This window comes from Pristiophorus japonicus, unplaced genomic scaffold (assembly GCF_044704955.1).
Source record: "Pristiophorus japonicus isolate sPriJap1 unplaced genomic scaffold, sPriJap1.hap1 HAP1_SCAFFOLD_231, whole genome shotgun sequence".
Taxonomy (NCBI): domain Eukaryota; kingdom Metazoa; phylum Chordata; class Chondrichthyes; family Pristiophoridae; genus Pristiophorus; species Pristiophorus japonicus.
Genome location: NW_027252026.1, coordinates 599,867 through 622,500, shown reverse-complemented (window position 1 = coordinate 622,500; position 22,634 = coordinate 599,867). Strand labels below are relative to the sequence as shown.

The 22,634-nt window shown below is 53.2% G+C and overlaps 1 protein-coding gene across 1 annotated transcript in view; it reads left to right on the top strand.

The window, feature by feature from the left end:
- The window catches only part of LOC139245688 (uncharacterized), a 193,784-nt gene extending 178,481 nt beyond the window's left edge, over positions 1 to 15,303 (top strand). The window contains exons 8-9 of the mRNA XM_070871249.1: positions 6,469 to 6,512; positions 14,548 to 15,303. Coding sequence (XP_070727350.1) covers positions 6,469 to 6,512; positions 14,548 to 14,667 — 164 coding nt within the window. The 3' untranslated portion in view covers positions 14,668 to 15,303. The remainder of the gene's footprint in view (positions 1 to 6,468; positions 6,513 to 14,547) is intronic.
- Positions 15,304 to 22,634: the final 7,331 nt, after the last annotated feature.

The window sequence follows — 22,634 nt, the reverse complement described above, 5'->3', positions numbered from 1 at the left end:
GCCACCAAATGTGTGACCTGGCAATTGCCTTCATCACGACAATGCCCGGGTGCTCATTGTGAAGTTCTCTGATAAACACCTCTCTGCCCTTCTGGGGCATGACTACTCGGTTTCCCCACAGTAGGCAAACAGCCTGAATCGAGAGTTCATCCTTGCGCCTATCAAACGGTTTAAATTCCTCCGGGCATGCCCCGTACATGGCTGCCCAGTCCCCATTCAGGACACATTTCTTAACTAAGGACAGTAGCGGGTCTTTATTTGTCCAGACTTTGATCTGACGGGCTGTCACAGGTGAGCCTTCGCTTTCGAAAGCTTCAACAGCCATGACCATCTCAGCATCATGCTCAGTTGTCCCCTCAGTGGTGGCTAGTGAGAGCCTGCTGAGTGCATCGGCGCAGTTTTCAGTGCCCGGTCTGTGCCGAATTGTGTAGTCATAGGTGGCTAACGTGAGTGCCCACCTCTGTATGCAGGCCGATGCATTCGCATTTATGGCCTTGTTGTCGACCAAAAGGGACGTTGGGGGTTTGTGATCTGTCTCCAGCTCAAATTTGCTGCCAAACAGGTACTGGTGCATTTTTTTTACTGCATATACACATGCTAGCGCTTCCTTTTCTACCATCCCATAGCCTCTTTCTGCCTGGGACAGACTTCTGGAGGCATAAGCTACCGGCTGTAACTGCCCATTGGCATTCACATGCTGCAACACACACCCGACACCATAGGACGACGCATCGCACGTTAAAACAAGTTTCTTACACGGGTCATATAACGTTAACAGTTTGTTAGAGCACGCAATTTGTTATGCTCCATCAAAAGCCCTTTCCTGGCTGTCCCCCCAGACCCAATCGCGACCTTTGCGTAGGAGCACATGTAGCGGCTCTAGCAGCGTGCTCAATTTGGGAAGAAAGTTACCAAAATAGTTCAGGAGCCCCAGGAACGAACGCAGCTCCGTCGTGTTACGGGGTCTGGGTGCTCTCTGGATTGCTTCTGTTTTGGACGCAGTAGGTCTGATCCCGTCTGCTGCTACCCTCCTCCCCAGGAATTCTACTTCTGGAGCTAAGAAGGAGCACTTCGCCTTTTTCAGTCACAGCGCTACCCGGTCCAGTCTGCGTAGCACCTCCTCCAGGTTGTGGAGGTGTTCTTCAGTATTGCGACCCGTGATGAGGATGTCGTCTTGAAAAACCACCGTCCTTGGAATCGACTTGAGGAGGCTTTCCATATTTCGCTGAAAGATCGCGGCGGCCGAATGAATCCCGAACGGACATCTGTTATACTCAAACAACCCCTTGTGTGTCGTGATGGTGGTCAGCTTCTTCAACTCACTCGCCAGCTCCTGGGTCATGTAAGCTGAGGTCAGATCCAATTTTGAAAAAAGTTTGCCACCGGATAGCGTCGCAAAGAGGTCCTCCGCTCTCGGTAGCGGGTATTGGTCTTGGAGTGACACCCGATTGATGGTGGCCTTGTAATCGCCACATATCCTGACCGACTCATCCACCTTGAGCACCGGCACGATCGGGCTCACCCAGTCACTGAATTCAACTGGCAAGATGGTGCCTTCCCTCAGCAGGCGGTCCAATTCGCATTCTATCTTTTCCCGCATCACGTACGGCACCGCTCTGGCCTTGTGGTGTACTGGCCTGGCGTCCGGGTTTATGTGAATCACTACATTGGCCCCAAAGAAAGTGCCGATTCCGGGTTGAAATAATGAGTCAAATTTGTCCAGGACCTGTGAGCATGATACTCGCTCCACAGAAGAAATTGCATTGACATCGCCCCATTTCCAGTTCATGACAGCAAGCCAACTCCTCCCCAGCAGTGCGGGACCGTCCCCCGGGACAATCCAGAGTGGCAACCTGTTCTCCAAATCTTTGTGGGTCACGTTTACCGTGGCGCTGCCTAGCACCGGAATGATCTCCTTTGTTTATGTCCGTAACTGTGCATCAATCGGCAATAATTTTGGCCTCCTGCCCTTGGGCACCCACAACCTTTCGAACTGTTTGATACTCATCAGGGATTGGCTGGCCCCTGTGTCTAGCTCCATTAATACTGGGATGCCATTGAGGAGCACTTTCATCATTATTGGTGGCGTCCTGGTATATGAACTGTATATGTGCTCCACATGAACTCGCTGAACTTCAGCTTCCAGCGATTTCCCCCAGTATTAATTTGGCCTCGTAGGGCTTACATTGGACCTGTCCTTCTTGTACATCAACCTGCTGCAGGCTTCCTGCACATATGCGCCGTGACCGCTGACGTTGCAGTTTCTGCAGGTATATTGCTGATACCTGCAAGCTCTGGCTGGGTGTTTGCCTCCACACCTCCAGCATGAGCTGGAGGCCCTGTTGTTGGAAACAAAAGGTCCATTACCAGTCGATCGTCTCTGACTGTCTCTGCAACTGTCCTTAAGCGCACCATTAACAGGTGTTGATGGCCCCATTACTGCCACATTGTCCATTGCGATGGAATCGCCGTTCAGCTAGCCATTGTCTCTGTTGAATTCCCCCGTTGGGTTCGACTACATGCTCGGGCATGTCCGATTGCTCCTGTCTGCCTGGAGAACTGTGTGCCGCGTTAACAATGTTGATTCCCTGGTCGTTTGCCGCATTTGAGCTAAGAATTTTGTCATACATCATTCCTGTCTCTTCCTCCCCTGAGATAATTGTCTGGGCTATCAGAGCCGCCGCTTCCAAGCTCAGGTCTTTGGTCTCAATCAGTTTCCTGAAAACTCCAGCGTGCCTGATGCCCTCAATAAAAAAGTCTCGCAGCATCTCCGCTCTGCATGCATCTGGGAACTTACATAGTCTCGCCAGTCGCCGGAGATCTGCCACGAAGTCAGGAACGCTTTGCCCTTCTCGCTGCCGGTGCGTGTAAAACCAGTGTCTCGCCATGTGCATGCTGCTCGCCGGTTTAAGGTGTTCCCCGATTAACTTACTGAGCTCTTCGAACATCTTGTCTGCCAGCTTCTCTGGTGCTAGAAGGTCCTTCATCAGGGAGTACATCCTGGATCCACAAACCGTCAGGAGGTGAGCCCTGCGTTTGTCGGCCGAATCCTGTCCCAGCCATTCCTTAGTGACAAAACTTTGCTGTAGTCTCTCAATAAAGTCATCCCAATCATCACCAACACAGTACCTCTCTTCTGTGCTGCCATGCTCAAATGGTTTAAATCCCAGTTTCTCGTCGCCAATGATATATCTTTACTATACAGTATAAATGCACATAATTGAGAGAAGGTCATTCTGTGACCAGTTACCTTAATTACCAAGACCTCAAGTGATGAAGGTGGGTGGAGCTTCCCCTTTTATACCTGAAAGTCCAGGTTAGGAGTGTCTCCCACAAGTTCACCCCTTTGTGGTCAATGTTCTCAAGGTGTCCAACTTAGGTCAGCTTATATATGGGTTACAATGATAGTTGAATACATGACAGTCTGGTTCAGCCTCAGACAGGAATTGTGGAGAGGGATGGAGGGGGGAAGAGGAGGGGGAGTGCGGGAGGGGGGAGAGGGATGGGGAAGGGGAGGGAGAGAGGGGGAAGGGAGAGGGGGAGGGAGGGGGAGAGGGGTCAGGAAGGGGGTGAGAGGAGGGAGGGAGAGGAGAGGGGGGAACGGAATTTGTGGCGGGGACCGAAAACAATATTCAATTGGATAAAATTTCTGCTCATCCAGAGCTGGATGTGGGACAAGCAGTCTGACAATTTAGAGACCAAGGAGGGCTCGAGCGAAGTGGTAGTGAGGTACAACGTCTGGGTAATGTTGCCGAGGAGTAACATGTAGATGTGAGAAAGGAGGGGGCCAAGGATCCAGCTTTGGGGGAGGTTTGAGAAGAGAAGCCATTGATGCAGATAAGTGGAAGCACTGAGCTGGAGGAGAGATGTTGGACGATGATTGTGTGGGTCGACTGTGTCAAAGGCTGCATAGAGGCCGAGGAGGGAGAATGCAGCATGGACACAGTCACACAGAATGCTGGTGATGACGTTGGCTCGGGCCATTTTGGTGATAAACATGGACGTTGCATTGGGTCTGTCAGCGGCTGGCCTGGAGATCGAGGAGGTGGAGGGTGTCACAGAGAGGAAAAGCACAGATGTGCTTATATCTCGAGTCTGGCACCCACTCTGACTCTGCCCAGCTACTACACTTTCACACCTACTTGGCCATACCTGAGGAGACCCGTCTTTTCTGTCTCCACTCACGAAGCAGTCTGTGACAGAGTTATGCCACGTACTGAAGCCAGGAATCCAGAGTGGGCCGAGCACAGGGACAGACATGGCCATTGTGGGTGAACATCACAACATTGAGCTTTTGTTCAGATCCTTTCAAGCCACCACTGGAGACATTTGTAACATTAGTATTACTTCAGTCCGCTGATGCCGCAAGCAGGCCCCGGGAGCCGAGGTTTGCAGGGGAAACACCTTCGTCACTTTGTCCATTGAAAGGAGATAACAGCTCGAGTGGGCACAGCACTTTTACCTGTTGCAGCTTCTGTAAAGTGCAGAGTCTCATCGATGGCACATACACAGCCAACAAGACCCATAATGACTATCCCAAGGTGGGCATCTATAGCAAAGGCTTCTATCCATCATTGTACAGGTGGTTGGAAATAGTGGATGCGTTGACAGTCATTTTCCAACATTCCATTGACTCTGGATCAGTTCCTATGGAGTGGAGGGTAGCCAATGTAACCCCACTTTTTAAAAAAGGAGGGAGAGAGAAAACAGGGAATTATAGACCGGTCAGCCTGACATCGGTAGTGGGTAAAATGATGGAATCAATTATTAAGGATGTCATAGCAGTGCATTTGGAAAGAGGTGACATGATAGGTCCAAGTCAGCATGGATTTGTGAAAGGGAAATCATGCTTGACAAATCTTCTGGAATTTTTTGAGGATGTTTCCAGTAGAGTGGACAAGGGAGAACCAGTTGATGTGGTATATTTGGACTTTCAGAAGGCGTTCAACAAGGTCCCACACAAGAGATTGATGTGCAAAGTTAGAGCACATGGGATTGGGGGTAGTGTACTGACATGGATTGAGAACTGGTTGTCAGACAGGAAGCAAAGAGTAGGAGTAAATGGGTACTTTTCAGAATGGCAGGCAGTGACTAGTGGGGTACCGCAAGGTTCTGTGCTGGGGCCCCAGCTGTTTACACTGTACATTAATGATTTAGATGAGGGGATTAAATGTAGTATCTCCAAATTTGCGGATGACACTAAGTTGGGTGGCAGTGTGAGCTGCGAGGAGGATGCTGTGAGGCTGCAGAGCGACTTGGATAGGTTAGGTGAGTGGGCAAATGCATGGCAGATGAAGTATAATGTGGATAAATGTGAGGTTATCCACTTTGGTGGTAAAAACAGAGAGACAGACTATTATCTGAATGGTGACAGATTAGGAAAAGGGGAGGTGCAAAGAGACCTGGGTGTCATGGTACATCAGTCATTGAAGGTTGGCATGCAGGTGCAGCAGGCGGTTAAGAAAGCAAATGGCATGTTGGCCTTCATAGCAAGGGGATTTGAGTACAGGGGCAGGGAGGTGTTGCTACAGTTGTACAGGGCATTGGTGAGGCCACACCTGGAGTATTGTGTACAGTTTTGGTCTCCTAACCTGAGGAAGGACATTCTTGCTATTGAGGGAGTGCAGCGAAGGTTCACCAGACTGATTCCCGGGATGGCGGGACTGACCTATCAAGAAAGACTGGATCAACTGGGCTTGTATTCACTGGAGTTCAGAAGAATGAGAGGGGACCTCATAGAAACATATAAAATTCTGACGGGGTTAGACAGGTTAGATGCAGGAAGAATGTTCCCAATGTTGGGGAAGTCCAGAACCAGGGGTCACAGTCTAAGGATAAGGGGTAAGCCATTTAGGACCGAGATGCGGAGGAACTTCTTCACCCAGAGAGTGGTGAACCTGTGGAATTCTCTACCACAGAAAGTTGTTGAGGCCAATTCACTAAATATATTCAAAAAGGAGTTAGATGAGGTCCTTACTGCTAGGGGGATCAAGGGGTATGGCGAGAAAGCAGGAATGGGGTACTGAAGTTGAATGTTCAGCCATGAACTCATTGAATGGCGGTGCAGGCTAGAAGGGCCGAATGGCCTACTCCTGCACCTATTTTCTATGTTTCTATGTTTCTATGTTTCTAGACCACAAGTACAGGATCATTCAGGGGAATGTGCACCAGTCCAGCCTGGAGTGACAGCCTGGATTATGGGCTCAAGTCCCTGGAGTGGGGCTTGAACCCACCATCTTCTGACCCCGAGGTGAGAGTGCTACCCACTGAGCCACACCTGACTCCCGTGGTGTACAGTGTAGAGCACTGACAGAGTGTGTGGCTTATCACCACATGTGTGCTGCATGGTTTGCTGCAGGTTGCTGAGTGGGATACAGTCGAAGAGTATTTGACCACACTGGTTTCACTGTGATTATCAGTCATACATGTGGCAGCTATAATAAACTCACACAGGTTCTTATATTTCAGCTGCAACCCAGACTAATAAACAGGCAGCCGCAACCTCGACTGTGGTGAGTACTGAGCAACAGCTTTTATACCGATATCCTGCTGTTAAATACACCTCATCACTTCCTCTCCAGCCCTGGACGTTATAGTGTGTTTCTTTTACTTATGACCAATGTTCTTCTGAAGGAGCTGACTCTTGCTGGGAAACAGTTTACAAATGGCAACAGCCCCTCCCGATATCACACCAAGCAACTGTTTATCATGTGTAGCTTGGACAGTACCAGTAACCATGGCAGTGAGTGAGGGAACATAGGAACAGGAGCAGGCCATTCAGCCCCTCGAACTGTTCCGCCATTCAATTAGACCAGGGCTGATCTGTATCTCAACTCCAGCTACCCGCCTTGGTTCCGTAACCCTTAATACCCTTGCCCAACAAAAATCTATCAATCTCAGTTTTGAAATGTTTAATTGACCCCCCCAGCCTCAGCTTTTTTGGGTAAGTTCCAGATTCCCACTGCCCTCTGTGTGAAGAAGTGTTTCCTGATTTCACCCTGAACGGCCGAGCTCTAATGTTAAGGTCATGTCCAGACTCCACCATCCAGAGGAAATAGTTTCCCACAGTACCTTCCCTATCAATTCCTCGGATCATCTTAAACACCTGAATTCCATCACCCCTTAATCTTCTATACTCGGGTATACAAGCCTGGTCAGTGCAACCTGTCCTCATAATCTAACCCTTTTAGTCCCCGAATCATTCTGGTGAATCTCCACTGCACCCCCTCCGAGGCCAATATCCTTCCTGGGGTGTGGTGCCTAGAACTGAACGCAGTGCCCCTGATGTGTTGTAACCAGAGTTTTATCCAAGTGTAGAATAACTTCCGCCCTTTGTATTCCAGCTCCCCTGAGATAAAGGCCAACATTCCATCAGCCTTTGTAATTATTGTTTGTCCCAGTCCCCTGGGTTTTATGATTTCTGTGCATGGACCCTTAAATCTCTCGCTCCTCCACAGTTCCTAGCTTCTCGCCATTTAAAGATATTCTGATCTATCTCAGGTGGAGCTCGGGTGGAGTTGAGTAACACGTGGTGCATCCCTTTAAAGCCATAAGGTCGAATTGCCATACCTTGTTCACGGAAACAGAAATTCATCAGTGTGATCGTGTGACTCTGAACAAGCATTGAATTCGTTGTCATTTACAAAAACTAATATTGAATTTCCTGCTGTAGCAAAGCCTGTCATCTGGGTCACTAGGCGACTCTGATAATGTCACTGACCAGCTCCAGCCGTTCGAAAGTGGAAGCTTTTTCAATGCCTGGGTCCATATAAACAACATCTACAGACTCTCCCTTATCGAGCACCTTAGCTACCACCTCAAAAAATTCAACTAAGTTCGTTAGACATGAGTTCTGCTTTACAAATCCATGCTGGCTCTCTCTGACCAGCTCATATTGTCCAAGTGCTCAGCGACCCTCCCTAATAATAGGCCCAGCCTGATCCTGAACTCACGTGACTTTCACAGGTTGGGGTCTAGTTTGACTCCCGGGCCGGGGACTAGTGGTCAGATGACCGACTGAGGGAGTGATGGTCAGGTGACTGACTGAGGGAGTGATGGTCAGGTGACTGACTGGGGGAGCGATGGTCAGGTGACTGACTGGGGGGGGGGGGATGGTCAGGTGACTGACTGGGGGAGTGATGGTCAGGTGACTGACTGGGGGAGTGATGGTCAGGTGACTGACTGGGGGAGCGATGGTCAGGTGACTGACTGGGGGAGTGATGGTCAGGTGACTGACTGGGGGAGTGATGGTCAGGTGACCGACTGGGGGAGTGATGGTCAGGTAACTGACTGGGGGAGTGATGGTCAGGTGACTGACTGGGGGAGCGATGGTCAGGTGACTGACTGGGGGAGTGATGGTCAGGTGACTGACTGGGGGAGCGATGGTCAGGTGACTGACTGGGGAAGTGATGGTCAGGTGACCGACTAAGGGAGTGATGGTCAGGTGACTGACTGGGGGAGTGATGGTCAGGTGACGGACTGGGGGAGTGATGGTCAGGTGACTGACTGGGGGAGTGATGGTCAGGTGACGGACTGGGGGAGTGATGGTCAGGTGACTGACTGGGGGAGCGATGGTCAGGTGACCGTTCCAGTGGTGCCGAGCTCCCCCTCCTCCCTGCGATTGTGAGCCACCGGCCTCATTTAAATCTGTCGTTCCATGGCCCGTGGGTCGGGTCGGGTCGGTGTGAGCACAGCCCAGGCTCCTGCCCGCTCCCACCCGAAATGGCAATCGGGGTCCCAATGACATTGTGACTATTACTGCGGTGGGAATACTCTGAGCCCGCTGGGTGTGACTGGACCCTGGGTGATGGTGGGTCAGGATGTCAGTAGGGAGAGAAGGGATAACGTAAGGTGCTCCTGTCCCTGAGTGAGGGCAAAGCCTCCGGCTTCAGCCTGTCCCAATCCCTCTGCTCCCAGGCACAATCATTTCCAAGCGGCTCCCCTCCAAAGGCTCTCGGGGTTGTGTCTGTGGGCCCTCCTGTCCCGGCCTCCTCTCTCCTGTTAAGTCGCACCTTATTGTGCAGGCAGAGGGACGGTGAGCTGCTGGAAGGGTCAGGAGCAGGTGCCGCAGATTATCGGTGTGTGTGGGCACCCGACACGAGGCTGGGTTTTGTTCAAAGGGATTGTCTCTGTGAAACCCTTTGTGTGTTTCCCAATCTACTAGTTTCCCACGAACCTTGGCCACCAATGCGTATAAGGTGGCCAAGGTTAGTGGGAAACTAGAAGATTGGGAAAATATTAAACGACAGCAAAGAATAACGAAGAAAGCAATAAAGAAAGGAAAGATAGATTACGAAGGTAAACTTGCGCAAAACATAAAAACAGATAGTAAAAGCTTTTACCGATATATAAAACGGAAAAGAGTGACTAAAGTAAATGTTGGTCCCTTAGAAGATGAAAAGGGGGATTTAATAATGGGAAATGTGGAAATGGCTGAGACCTTAAACAATTATTTTGTTTCGGTCTTCACAGTGGAAGACACAAAAACTATGCCAAAAATTGCTGGTCACGGGAATGTGGGAAGGGAGGACCTTGAGACAATCACTAACACTAGCGGGGTAGTGCTGGACAGGCTAATGGTACTCAAGGTAGACAAGTCCCCTGGTCCTGATGAAATGCATCCCAGGGTCTAAAAGAGATGTCGGAAGTTATAGCAGATGCATTCGTTATAATCTACCTAAATTCTCTGGACTCTGGGGAGGTACCAGCGGATTGGAAAACAGCTAATGTAACGCCTCTGTTTAAAAAAGGGGGCAGACAAAAGGCAGGAAACTATAGGCCGATTAGTTTAACATCTGTAGTGGGAAAAATGCTTGAAACTATCATTAAGGAAGAAATAGCGGGACATCTAGATAGGAATAGTGCAATCAAGCAGACACAGCATGGATTCATGAAGGGGAAATCATGTTTAACTAATTTACTGGAATTCTTTGAGGATATAACGAGCATGGTGGATAAAGGTGTACCGATGGTTGTGGTATATTTAGATTTCCAAAAGGCATTCGATAAGGTGCCACACAAAAGGTGACTGCAGAAGATAAAGGTACGCGGAGTCAGAGGAAATGTATTAGCATGGAAATAGAACTGGCTCGATCTGGCTCAGCCATGATCTTGTTGAATGGCGGAGCAGGCTCGAGGGGCTAGATGGCCTACTCCTGTTCCTAATTCTTATGTTCTTATGTTCTTATGTGTGTGCGTGTGTGTGGGGAATGTGTGTGTGTGGGGGGAGTGTGTGTGTGTATGTGTGGGGGGGGGAGTGTGCGTGTGTGTGTGGGTGGGGAGTGTGTGTGTGGGTGGGGAAGGTGAGTGTGTGTGTGTGTGTGTGTGTGGGGAGTGTGTGTGTGTGTGTGGGTGGGGAGTGTGTGTGTGGGTGGGGAAGGTGAGTGTGTGTGTGTGTGTGTGTGTGTGTGGGGAGTGTGTGTGTGTGTGTGTGGGTGGGGAGGGTGTTTGTGTGTGTGTGGGTGGGGTGTGTGTGTGTTTGTGGGTGGGGAGGGTGTTTGTGTGTGTGTGGGTGGGGAGTGTGTGTGTGTGTCGGTGGGGAGTGTGTGTGGGGAGTGTGTGTGTGTGTGGGTGGGGAGTGTGTGTGTGTGGGTGGGGAGTGTGTGTGTGTGGGTGGGGAGTGTGTGTGTGTGTGTGGGTGGGGAGTGTGTGTGGTGAGTGTGTGTGTGTGTGGTGAGTGTGTGTGTGGGTGGGGAGTGTGTGTGTGTGGGTGGGGAGTGTGTGTGTGTGGGTGGGGAGTGTGTGTGTGTGTGGGTGGGGAGTGTGTGTGGTGAGTGTGTGTGTGGGTGGGGAGTGTGTGTGGGTGGTGAGTGTGTGTGTGGGTGGGGAGTGTGTGTGTGGGTGGGGAGTGTGTGTGTGGGGAGTGTGTGTGTGTATGTGGGTGGGGAGTGTGTGGGTGGGGAGTGTGTGTGTGGGTGGGTGGGGAGTGCGTGTAGGTGGGGAGTGTGTGTGTGTATGTGTGTGAGGGTGGGGAGTGTGTGTGTGGGTGGGTGGGGAGTGCGTGTGGGTGGGGAGTGTGTGTGTGTATGTGTGTGAGGGTGGGGAGTGTGTGTGTGGGTGGGTGGGGAGTGTATGTGTATGTGTTTGTGGAGAGTGTGTGTGTGTGGCTCAGTGCCAGTGACAGACAGCAGCCAGAGTCTGTGCATGTTGCAGTGAGGCCTCGGACAGGAAGCTTTAAAAGAGCAGGAACCGGTCTGAGTGCTTTGTCACAGTGCAATTATGAGGATATGTTGCATGAACTTGGCTTGTATTGTCTGGGGTTTCGAAGGTTGAGGGATGATTTAATCAAGGGTTTAAAGTGAGAAAGGGACTTGCTATAAATTTGACTTGTGGGGCCGGAGGAACAGGAAGGTCCCTCCACCCTCTCTCCGCCAGTAATCCCCCTCCCCTCGTCCCTCCGCCAGTAATCCCCCTCCCTCCCTCCGCGAGTCATCCCCCTCCCTCCCTCCTTCCCTCCACCAGTAATCCCCCTCTCTCCGCCAATAATCCCCCTCCCTCCGCCAGTAATCTCCCTCCCTCCCTCCCTCCGCCAGTAATCCCCCTCCCTCCCTCCCTCCGCCAGTAATCCCCCTCCCTCCCTCCCTCCACCAGTAATCTCCCTCCCCGCTCCCTCCCTCCGCCAGTAATCTCCCTACCTCCCTCCCTCCGCCAGTAATCCCCCCTCCCTCCCTCCCTCCGTATACCCCCTCCCTCCCTCCCTCCATAAACCCCCTCCCTCCCTCCCTCCGTAAACCCCCTCCCTCCCTCTCTCCGCCAGTAATCCCCCTCCCTACCTTCCTCCTGCCAGTATTCTCCCTCCCTCTGCCAATAAACCCCCTCCCTCCCTCCCTCTGCCAGTAATCCCCCTCCCCCCCTACCTCCGGCAGTAATCCCCCTCCCTCCCTCTGCCAGTAAACCCCCTCCCTCTCTCCCTCTGCCAGTAATCCCCCTCCCTCCTTCTGCCAGTAAACGCGCTCCCTCCATCCCTCCGCCAGTAATCTCCCTCCCTCCCTCTGCCAGTAATCTCCCTCCCTCCGCCAGTAATCCACCTCCCTCCCTCCCTCCGCCAGTAATTTCCCTCCCCCCCGCACCGCCAATAATCCCCCTCCCCCATTCCGCCAGTAATCTCCCTCCCTCCCTCTGCCAGTAATCTCCCTCCCTCCGCCAGTAATCCCCCTCCCTCCCTCCCTCTGCCAGTAATCCCCCTCCCCCGCTCCGGCAGTAATCCCCCTCCCCTCCTCCCTCCACCAGTAATCCCCCTCCCTCCCTCCGCCAGTCATCCCCCTCCCTCCCTCCTTCCCTCCACCAGTAATCCCTCTCCCTCCCTCCCTCCGCCAATAATCCCCCTCCCTCCCTCCCTCCACCAGTAATCTCCCTCCCCGCTCCCTCCCTCCGCCAGTAATCTCCCTACCTCCCTCCCTCCGCCAGTAATCCCCCCTCTCTCCCTCCCTCCCTCCGTATTCCCCTCCCTCCCTCCCTCCGTAAACCCCCTCCCTCCCTCCCTCCGTAAACCCCCTCTCTCCCACTCTCCGCCAGTAATCCGACTCCCTCCCTTCCTCCTGCCAGTATTCTCCCTCCCTCCGCCAGTAATCACCCTCCCTCCCTCCCTCTGCCAGTAATCCCCCTCCCTCCCTCCCTCCGCCAGTAATCCCGCTCCCTCCCTCCCTCTTCCAGTAATCCCCCTCCCTCCCCTCCCTCTGTCAGTATTCCCCCTCCCTCCCTCCGCCAGTAATCCCCCTCCCCCCCTCCCTCCCTCCGCCAGTAATCCCACTCCCTTCCTCCCTCCTGCCAGTAATCCCCCTCCCTCCCTCCCTCCCTCTGCCAGTAATCCCCCTCCCTCCCTCCCTCCGCCAGTAATCCCGCTCCCTCCCTCCCTCCCTCTTCCAGTAATCCCCCTCCCTCCCCTCCCTCTAAGTATTCCCCGTCCCTCCCTCCGCCAGTAATCCCCCTCCCCCTTCCTCCCTCCGCCAGTAATCCCGCTCCCTCCCTCACTCCCTCCTGCCAGTAATCACCCTCCCTCCATCCCTCCGCCAGTAATCCCCCTCCTCCTCCCTCCCTCCGCCAGTAATCACCCTCCCCCTCCCTCCGCCAGTAATCCCCCTCCCTCCGCCAGTAATCTCCCTCCCTCCCTCCCTCTCTCCGCCAATAATCCCCCCCTCCCTCCCTCTGCCAATAATCCTTCTCCTTCCCTCCACCAATAATCCCCCTCCCTCCCTCCACCAGTAATCCCGCTCCCTCCCTCTCTCCCTCCGCCAGTAATCCCCCTCCCTCCCTCTGCCAGTATTCCCCCTCCCTCCCTCTGCCAGTAATCCCCCTCCCCCCGTCCCTCCCTCCGCCACTAATCCCGCTCCCTCCCTTGCACCGCCAGTAATCTCACTCCCTCCCTCCCTCCGCCAGTAATCCCACTCTCTCCCTCCCTCCCTCCTGTCAGTAATCACCCTCCCTCCATCCCTCCGCCAGTAATCCCGCTCCCCCCTCCCTCCCTCCGCCAGTAATCCCCCTCCCCCTCCCTCCCTCCGCCAGTAATCCCCCTCCCCCTCCCTCCGCCAATAATCTCCCTCCCCCTCCCTCCCTCCGCCAGTAATCCCCCTGCCTACCTCCCTCCACCAGTAATCCCCCTCCCCCTCCCTCCGCCAGTAATCCCTCTCCCTCCTTCCGCCAGTAATCTCCCTCCCTCCCTCCGCCAGTAATCTCCCTCCCTCCCTCCCTCCGCCAGTGATTCCCCTCCCTCCCTCCACCAATAATCCCCCTCCCCCCTCCCTCCGCCAGTAATCCCCCTGCCTACCTCCCTCCACCAGTAATCCCCCTCCCCCTCCCTCCGCCAGTAATCCCTCTCCCTCCTTCCGCCAGTAATCTCCCTCCCTCCCTCCCTCCGCCAATAATCTCCCTCCCTCACTCCCTCCGCCAGTGATTCCCCTCCCTACCTCCACCAATAATCCCCCTCCCCCCTCCCTCCCTCCGCCAGTAATCCCCCTTCCTCCATCCCTCCACCAGTAATCCCTCTCCCTCCCTCCCTCCGCCAATAATCCCCCTCCCTCCCTCCCTCCCGCCAGTAATCCCCCTCCCCCCCTTTCCCCCCCCCCACCCTCCGCCAGTAATCCCCCTCCCGCCAGTAATCCCCCCCCTCCCCTCCCTCCCGCCAGTAATCCCCTCCCCCCCTCCCGCCTGCCAGCTCACCCTCCCGCCGTGTTTGGGCAGGACAGCGACGGGGCCTGTGCAGAGCAGGCCTGAGAGTTAGAATCTCCCGGGCCTCACGGTGTGAAGGGCCTGATGGTCTGCCGTACGGCCCAGTCCCCAGCTCTCACTACTCCCGCCTCGAGTTAATGTCGAGGGTCAGACGTGAGCAAAGGCCACTGAGACCAGGTACCAGAGGCCCCAGGAACGTTACTGAGGGCCAGTGCCTTTAGCAGGACACTGACGGAACCTCAGCTTATGTATAAATGAGAGGGGATCCCGGCTCTGCCTCTGATGTGGGTTGATGGGTTTGTGCTTTAAGTAAGTGCGTGGGTTGGGGGAGAGGCCTGTTTCCGTGTGGTAATCTGTGTATTTATGTATGTCACTGTGTTTCAGTCGGAGGAAGGAGAGCTGTATTACGCCGATATTCAGTTCCTGCGACAGAAAACCGTGGGCCCGACATTAATAATCAGTGAGGAGACAACCGAATATGCTGCCATCAAACGCCCAGAGTGACTGGGAATACATTCTTTAGCACCTACAAGTGGTTTGGTGAAGGACAGTGTTTGTGGCCGGTACCTCCGATCCCACAGGACCTCAACAACAACAACAGCTTTTATTTATATAGCACCTTTAACGTAGTAAAACGTCCCAGGCACTTCCCAGCGCGTGATAAGACAAAACAGATAAATTTGACACTGAGCCACATTAGAAGAAATTACGGCAGATGAACAAAAGCTTGGTTAAAGAGGTAGGTTTTAAGGAGCATCTTAAAGGAGGAAAGAGAGGTAGAGAGGTGTTCACTGGGGTTTATTGGTATTTCTGCTCAATAATTATTGTCGAATTTCCTCACCAAAGGTGCAGAGCCCTGTCGGACTGAAGTCCCATAGGTCCCGGGGCCCATCCCTCCCTCGCCCCAAGTGACCATTCTTCACACGTGAGCCTTTGGGGCATCATTCTATCCTCACTCACTGCCCACACTTTCTGTCAGGGGTCACTTGGTTGTGGTTAGAAACAGGAATCCTCACCCGCTCCCTGACTCAGCTACACTGAGGTAAATGTATGTGTTTCCACTGGGACCCTGTCTCAGGATAGATAGTGAGACCCACACACACCACTGGGACCCTGTCTCAGGATAGATAGTGAGACCCACATACACCACTGGGACCTTGTCTCAGGATAGATAGTGGGACCCACATACACCACTGGGACCCTGTCTCAGGATAGATAGAGAGACCCACACACACCACTGGGACCCTGTCTCAGGATAGATAGAGAGACCCACACACACCACTGGGACCCTGTCTCAGGATAGAGAGTGGGACCCACACACACCACTGGGACCCTGTCTCAGGATAGATAGAGAGACCCACACACACCACTGGGACCCTGTCTCAGGATAGATAGTGAGACCCACACACACCACTGGGACCCTGTCTCAGGATAGATAGTGAGACCTACACACACCACTGGGACCCTGTCTCAGGATAGAGAGACCCACACACACCACTGGGACCCTGTCTCAGGATAGATAGTGAGACCCACACACACCACTGGGACCCTGTCTCAGGATAGAGAGACCCACACACACCACTGGGACCCTGTCTCAGGATAGATAGAGAGACCCACACACACCACTGGGACCATGTCTCAGGATAGATAGAGAGACCCACACACACCACTGGGACCCTGTCTCAGGATAGATAGAGAGACCCACACACACCACTGGGACCCTGTCTCAGGATAGATAGTGAGACCCACACACACCACTGGGACCCTGTCTCAGGATAGATAGAGAGACCCACACACACCACTGGGACCCTGTCTCAGGATAGATAGTGAGACCCACACACACCACTGGGACCCTGTCTCAGGATAGATAGTGAGACCCACATACACCACTGGGACCCTGTCTCAGGATAGATAGTGAGACCCACACACACCACTGGGACCCTGTCTCAGGATAGATAGTGAGACCCACACACACCACTGGGACCCTGTCTCAGGATAGATAGTGAGACCCACACACACCACTGGGACCCTGTCTCAGGATAGATAGAGAGACCCACACACACCACTGGGACCCTGTCTCAGGATAGATAGTGAGACCCACACACACCACTGGGACCCTGTCTCAGGATAGATAGTGAGACCCACACACACCACTGGGACCCTGTCTCAGGATAGATAGTGAGACCCACACACACCACTGGGACCCTGTCTCAGGATAGATAGAGAGACCCACACACATCACTGGGACCCTGTCTCAGGATAGATAGTAAGACCCACACACACCACTGGGACCCTGTCTCAGGATAGATAGAGAGACCCACACACACCACTGGGACCCTGTCTCAGGATAGATAGTGAGACCCACACACACCACTGGGACCCTGTCTCAGGATAGATAGAGAGACCCACACACACCACTGGGACCCTGTCTCAGGATAGATAGTGAGACCCACACACACCACTGGGACCCTGTCTCAGGATAGATAGAGAGACCCACACACACCACTGGGACCCTGTTTCAGGATAGATAGTGAGACCCACACACACCACTGGGACCCTGTCTCAGGATAGATAGAGAGACCCACACACACCACTGGGACCCTGTCTCAGGATAGATAGTGAGACCCACACACACCACTGGGACCCTGTCTCAGGATAGATAGAGAGACCCACACACACCACTGGGACCCTGTTTCAGGATAGATAGTGAGACCCACACACACCACTGGGACCCTGTCTCAGGATAGATAGTGAGACCCACACACACCACTGGGACCCTGTCTCAGGATAGATAGTGAGACCCACACACACCACTGGGACCCTGTCTCAGGATAGATAGAGAGACCCACACACACCACTGGGACCCTGTCTCAGGATAGATAGTGAGACCCACACACACCACTGGGACCCTGTCTCAGGATAGATAGTGAGACCCACATACACCACTGGGACCCTGTCTCAGGATAGATAGTGAGACCCACACACACCACTGGGACCCTGTCTCAGGATAGATAGTGAGACCCACACACACCACTGGGACCCTGTCTCAGGATAGATAGTGAGACCCACACACACCACTGGGACCCTGTCTCAGGATAGATAGAGAGACCCACACACACCACTGGGACCCTGTCTCAGGATAGATAGTGAGACCCACACACACCACTGGGACCCTGTCTCAGGATAGATAGTGAGACCCACACACACCACTGGGACCCTGTCTCAGGATAGATAGTGAGACCCACACACACCACTGGGACCCTGTCTCAGGATAGATAGAGAGACCCACACACATCACTGGGACCCTGTCTCAGGATAGATAGTAAGACCCACACACACCACTGGGACCCTGTCTCAGGATAGATAGAGAGACCCACACACACCACTGGGACCCTGTCTCAGGATAGATAGTGAGACCCACACACACCACTGGGACCCTGTCTCAGGATAGATAGAGAGACCCACACACACCACTGGGACCCTGTCTCAGGATAGATAGTGAGACCCACACACACCACTGGGACCCTGTCTCAGGATAGATAGAGAGACCCACACACACCACTGGGACCCTGTTTCAGGATAGATAGTGAGACCCACACACACCACTGGGACCCTGTCTCAGGATAGATAGAGAGACCCACACACACCACTGGGACCCTGTCTCAGGATAGATAGTGAGACCCACACACACCACTGGGACCCTGTCTCAGGATAGATAGAGAGACCCACACACACCACTGGGACCCTGTTTCAGGATAGATAGTGAGACCCACACACACCACTGGGACCCTGTCTCAGGATAGATAGTGAGACCCACACACACCACTGGGACCCTGTCTCAGGATAGATAGTGAGACCCACACACACCACTGGGACCCTGTCTCAGGATAGAGAGACCCACACACACCACTGGGACCCTGTCTCAGGATAGATAGTGAGACCCACATACACCACTGGGATCTCCCTGGTCTGTTTGCCTCAGTACCACATAGTGCACTTTCCCACCAAACCATCAGGGGTGATTCTCTGTTACTAAAATTGAATAAATAAAATTGAATGTTCTCTAACTGTGCCAGTGAGCAATAACATGCTTCTTGACTAGAATCTGGGAGCACGAGTCTGGTTGTGATTCAATTGGCTTTACGGTAATGAATTGCTATATCCACATCGCCCAGGTCTTGTGTTAACGGAGAGAGAAATGACCTGAGTTTTGCCAAATAGCGATATCTGGTCACTTCAATGGGCTGATGTTTAGTGTCCGGAATAAATAAAACATTAATTTGATGCAGGATTTGAGCCAATCAGAGACTGGTTTAAAGCATCTGGGAGAAAGGTTATTTAAATTTACAATAAAAAGCTTAAAGCGATGCATTTATCAAATGGCAAATAAAAGTTAAAATAATGAGTGTAAGGATAGCTCAGCTCATCGGCTTCCAAAGAGCGACCTCAAATCAGACACATTTCCAGTGTCAGCCGTGGATCAATGGGCAGCTCTCTCGCCTCTGTGTCAGCAGGTTGTGGGTTCAAGCCCCACTCCAGAGACTTGAGCACATAATGGAGGCTGGCACTCCCAGTACTGTGGGAGTGCTGCACTGTCAGAGGTGCTGTCTTTTGGATGAGATGTTAAACGGAGGCCCCGTCTGTCCTCTGAAGAACATAAGAAATAGGAGCAGGAGTAGGCCCCTCGAGCCTGCTCCGCCATTGAATAAGATCATGGCTGATCTGATCATGGACTCGGCTCCACTTCCCCGCCCGCTTCCCATAACCCCTTCTTCCCTTATCGGTGAAGAAACTGTCGATCTCTGTCTTAAATATATTCAATGACCCAACTTCCACACTCTCCAGCCACGGGAAACAACCTCTCAGCATCTGCCCTGTTAATCCCCTTCAAAGTCTTTTATGTTTTAATGAGATCATTTCTCATTGTTCTAAACACCAGAGAGTATCGGCCCATTCTACACAATCTCTCACCATAAGGCCGTTGTATGTAAACAGTCCCATGGCACTATTTCGAAGAGCAGGGGAGTTATCCACGGTATCCTGGCCAATATTTATCCCTCAACCAACATCACTAAAAAGATTATCTGGTCATTATCATATTGTTGTGTGTGGGAGCTTCCTGTGCGTAAATTGGCTGCTATGTTTCCTACATTACAACAGTGACTACACTTCAAAACTACTTCATTGGCTGTAAAGCAGTTTGGAACATCCTGAGGCCATTAGAGGAGCTGTATAAACACCAGAACAACACTTTCAGATACACCAGGAAAAGAGGAGAACCTTAGGACAGACATTGGGATCTGCTTCTTCACACAGAAGGTGATCTTCTCTCAGAGGGTTATAAATCTGTGGAATTCTCTGCCCCAGAGAGCTGTGGAGGCTGGGTTATTGAATATATTTAAGGTGGAGATAGACAGATTTTTGAGCGATAAAGGAATATAAAGGGTTATGGGGAGCGGGCGGGGAAATGGAGCTGAGCCCATGATCAGATCAGCCATGACATTAAATGGCGGAGCAGGCTCGAGGGGCCGAATGGCCGACTCCTGCTCCTATTTCTAATGTTCTTATGTAACAGCTGGAATGTTTTCCCAGGCCACTGGATTCATTTAAGGAACAGCTGGATGGGACATGAGGGCTGGTGTTCCGGAGGGATGAGTCCAAGTGGGCTGAAGAGTTGTCTTCATCCAAACCCAATAAGCCTTTCTTTTCTTTCTTGTCCTGTTTTCAATGTGTTCTGGCTGCCCCAATGGACGGGGCGGGTAAACCGGAGAAATTCAGCACTTGGTGCCGTCTTTTGGAGTGGGGCTCAAGTGGCCTCATCATCGGGGCACAGTGGGCATCACTAGCGGGGCGGAGTGGGGGCAGGGTGGAGTGACCATCACTGGAGGGGCAGAGTGGGGGCAGGGAGGAGTGACCATCACTGGAGGGGCAGAGTGGGGGCAGGGGGGAGTGACCATCACTGGAGGGGTGGAGTGGGGGCAGGGAGGAGTGACCGTCGCTGGAGGGGCGGAGTGGGGGCAGGGAGGAGTGACCATCACTGGAGGGGCGGGGAGGAGTGACCATCACTGGAGGGTGGGAGTGGGGGCGGGGAGGAGTGACCATCACTAGCGGGGCGGAGTGGGGGCAGGGAAGAGTGACCATCACTGGAGGGGCGGATTGGGGGCAGGGAGGAGTGACCGTCACTAGCGGGGCGGAGTGGGGGCAGGGAAGAGTGACCATCACTGGAGGGGCGGAGTGGGGGCAGGGGGGAGTGACCATCACTGGAGGGGCGGGGAGGAGTGACCATCACTGGAGGGGTGGAGTGGGAGCAGGGAGGAGTGACCATCGCTCGAGGGGCGGAGTGGGGGCAGGGAGGAGTGACCATCACTGGAGGGGCGGAGTGGGGGCAGGGAGGAGTGACCATCACTAGCGGGGCGGAGTGTGGGCAGGGAGGAGTGACCATCACTAGAGGGATGGAGTGGGGGCAGGGAGGAGTGACCGTCATTGGAGGGGTGGAGTGGGGGCAGGGAGGAGTGACCATCACTGGAGAGGCTGAGTGGGGGCAAGGAGGAGTGACCATCACTGGAGGGACGGAGTGGAAGCAAGGAGGAGTGACCATCACTGGAGGGGCGGAGTGGGGGCAGGGAGGAGTGACCATCACTGGAGGGGCGGAGTGGGGGCAGGGAGGAGTGACCATCACTAGCGGGGCGGAGTGGGGGCAGGGAGGAGTGACCATCACCAGCGGGGCGGAGTGGGGGCAGGGAACATAAGAAATAGGAGCAGGAGTTGGCCATACGGCCCCTCGAGCCTGCTCTGCCATTTAATACGATCATGGCTGATCCGATCATGGTCTTAAATTTATTCAATGTCCCAGCTTCCACAGCTCTCTGAGGCAGTGAATTCCACAGATTCACAACCCTCAGAGAAGAAATTTCTCATCTCAGTTTTAAATGCGCGGCCCCTTATTCTACTATCATGCCCTCTAGTTCTAGTCTCCCCTATCAGTAGAAACATCCACACTTTGTCAAGCCCCCTCATAATCTTATACGTTTCGATAAGATCACCTCTGAATTCCAATGAGTAGAGGCCCAACCTACTCAACCTTTGCTCATAAGTCAACCCCCTCACCTCCGGAATCAACCGAGTGAACCTTCTCTAAATTTCCTCCAAAGCAAGTATAACCGTTCGTAAATATGGAAACCAAAACTGCACGCAGTATTCCAGGTGTGGCCTCACCAATACTCTGTATAACTGTTGCAAGACTTCCCTGCTTTTATGCTCCATCCCTTTTGCAATAAAGGCCAAGATTACATTGGCGTTCCTGATCACTTGCTGTACCTACATACTATCCTTTTGTATTTCATGCACAAGTTCCCCCAGGTCCCGCTGTACTGCAGCACTTCGCAATCTTACTCCATTTAAATAAGAACTTGCTCTTTGATTTTTTTTCTGCCAAAGTGCATGACCTCACACTTTCCAACATTATAATCCATCTGCCAAATGTTTGCCCACTCACTTAGCCTGTCTATGTCCTTTTGCAGATTTTTTGTGTCCTCCTCACACATTGCTTTTCCTCCCATCTTTGTATCATCAGCAAACTTGGCTACGTTACACTCAGTCCCTTCTTCCAAGTCGTTAAACTAGATTGTAAATAGTTGGGGTCCCAGCACTGAACCCGACAGCACCCCATTAATTACTGATTGCCAACCCGAGACTGAACCATTTATCCCAACTCTCTGTTTTCTGTTCGTTAGCCAATCCTCTATCCATACTAATATATTACCCCCAAGGTAGGAGTGACCATCACTGGTGGGGAGGAGTGACCATCACTGGTGGGGCGGAGTGACCATCACTGGTGGGGCGGAGTGACCATCACTGGCGGGGAGGAGTGACCATCACTGGCGGGGAGGAGTGACCATCACTGGCGGGGAGGAGTGACCATCACTGGCGGGGAGTAGTGACCATCACTGGCGGGGAGGAGTGACCATCACTGGTGGGGAGGAGTGACCATCACTGGCGGGGCGGAGTGGGGGCAGGGCGGAGTGACCATCACTAACGGGGAGGAGTGACCATCACTGGCGGGGAGGAGTGACCATCACTGGCGGGGCGGAGTGGGGGCAGGGCAGAGTGACAATCACTGGTGGGGCGGAGTGGGGGCAGGGAGGAGTGACCATCACTAGCGGGAAGGAGTGACCATCACTGGCGGGGTGGAGTGGGGGCGGAGCGAAGTGACCATCACTGGAGGGGGTGGAGTGGGGGCGGGGCAGAGTGACCGACGCTGCAAGCCTTCAGTGCCGTGCTGATGATGTCATCGCGCTGGCGTGTCACAATGTCCCTCCCCCATCAGTTAAAGGGGAGGGCCCGCGAACTCTGCAGCCACTTTAGTGCAAACACTGGGCCACCAGGGAGGGTTTTGGCCGGGCCAGTGGCTTGACACCCAATTGCCGGGTCGGGCCGACAAAAAAATAAGATTGCATCGCGGGCAGTGCCAC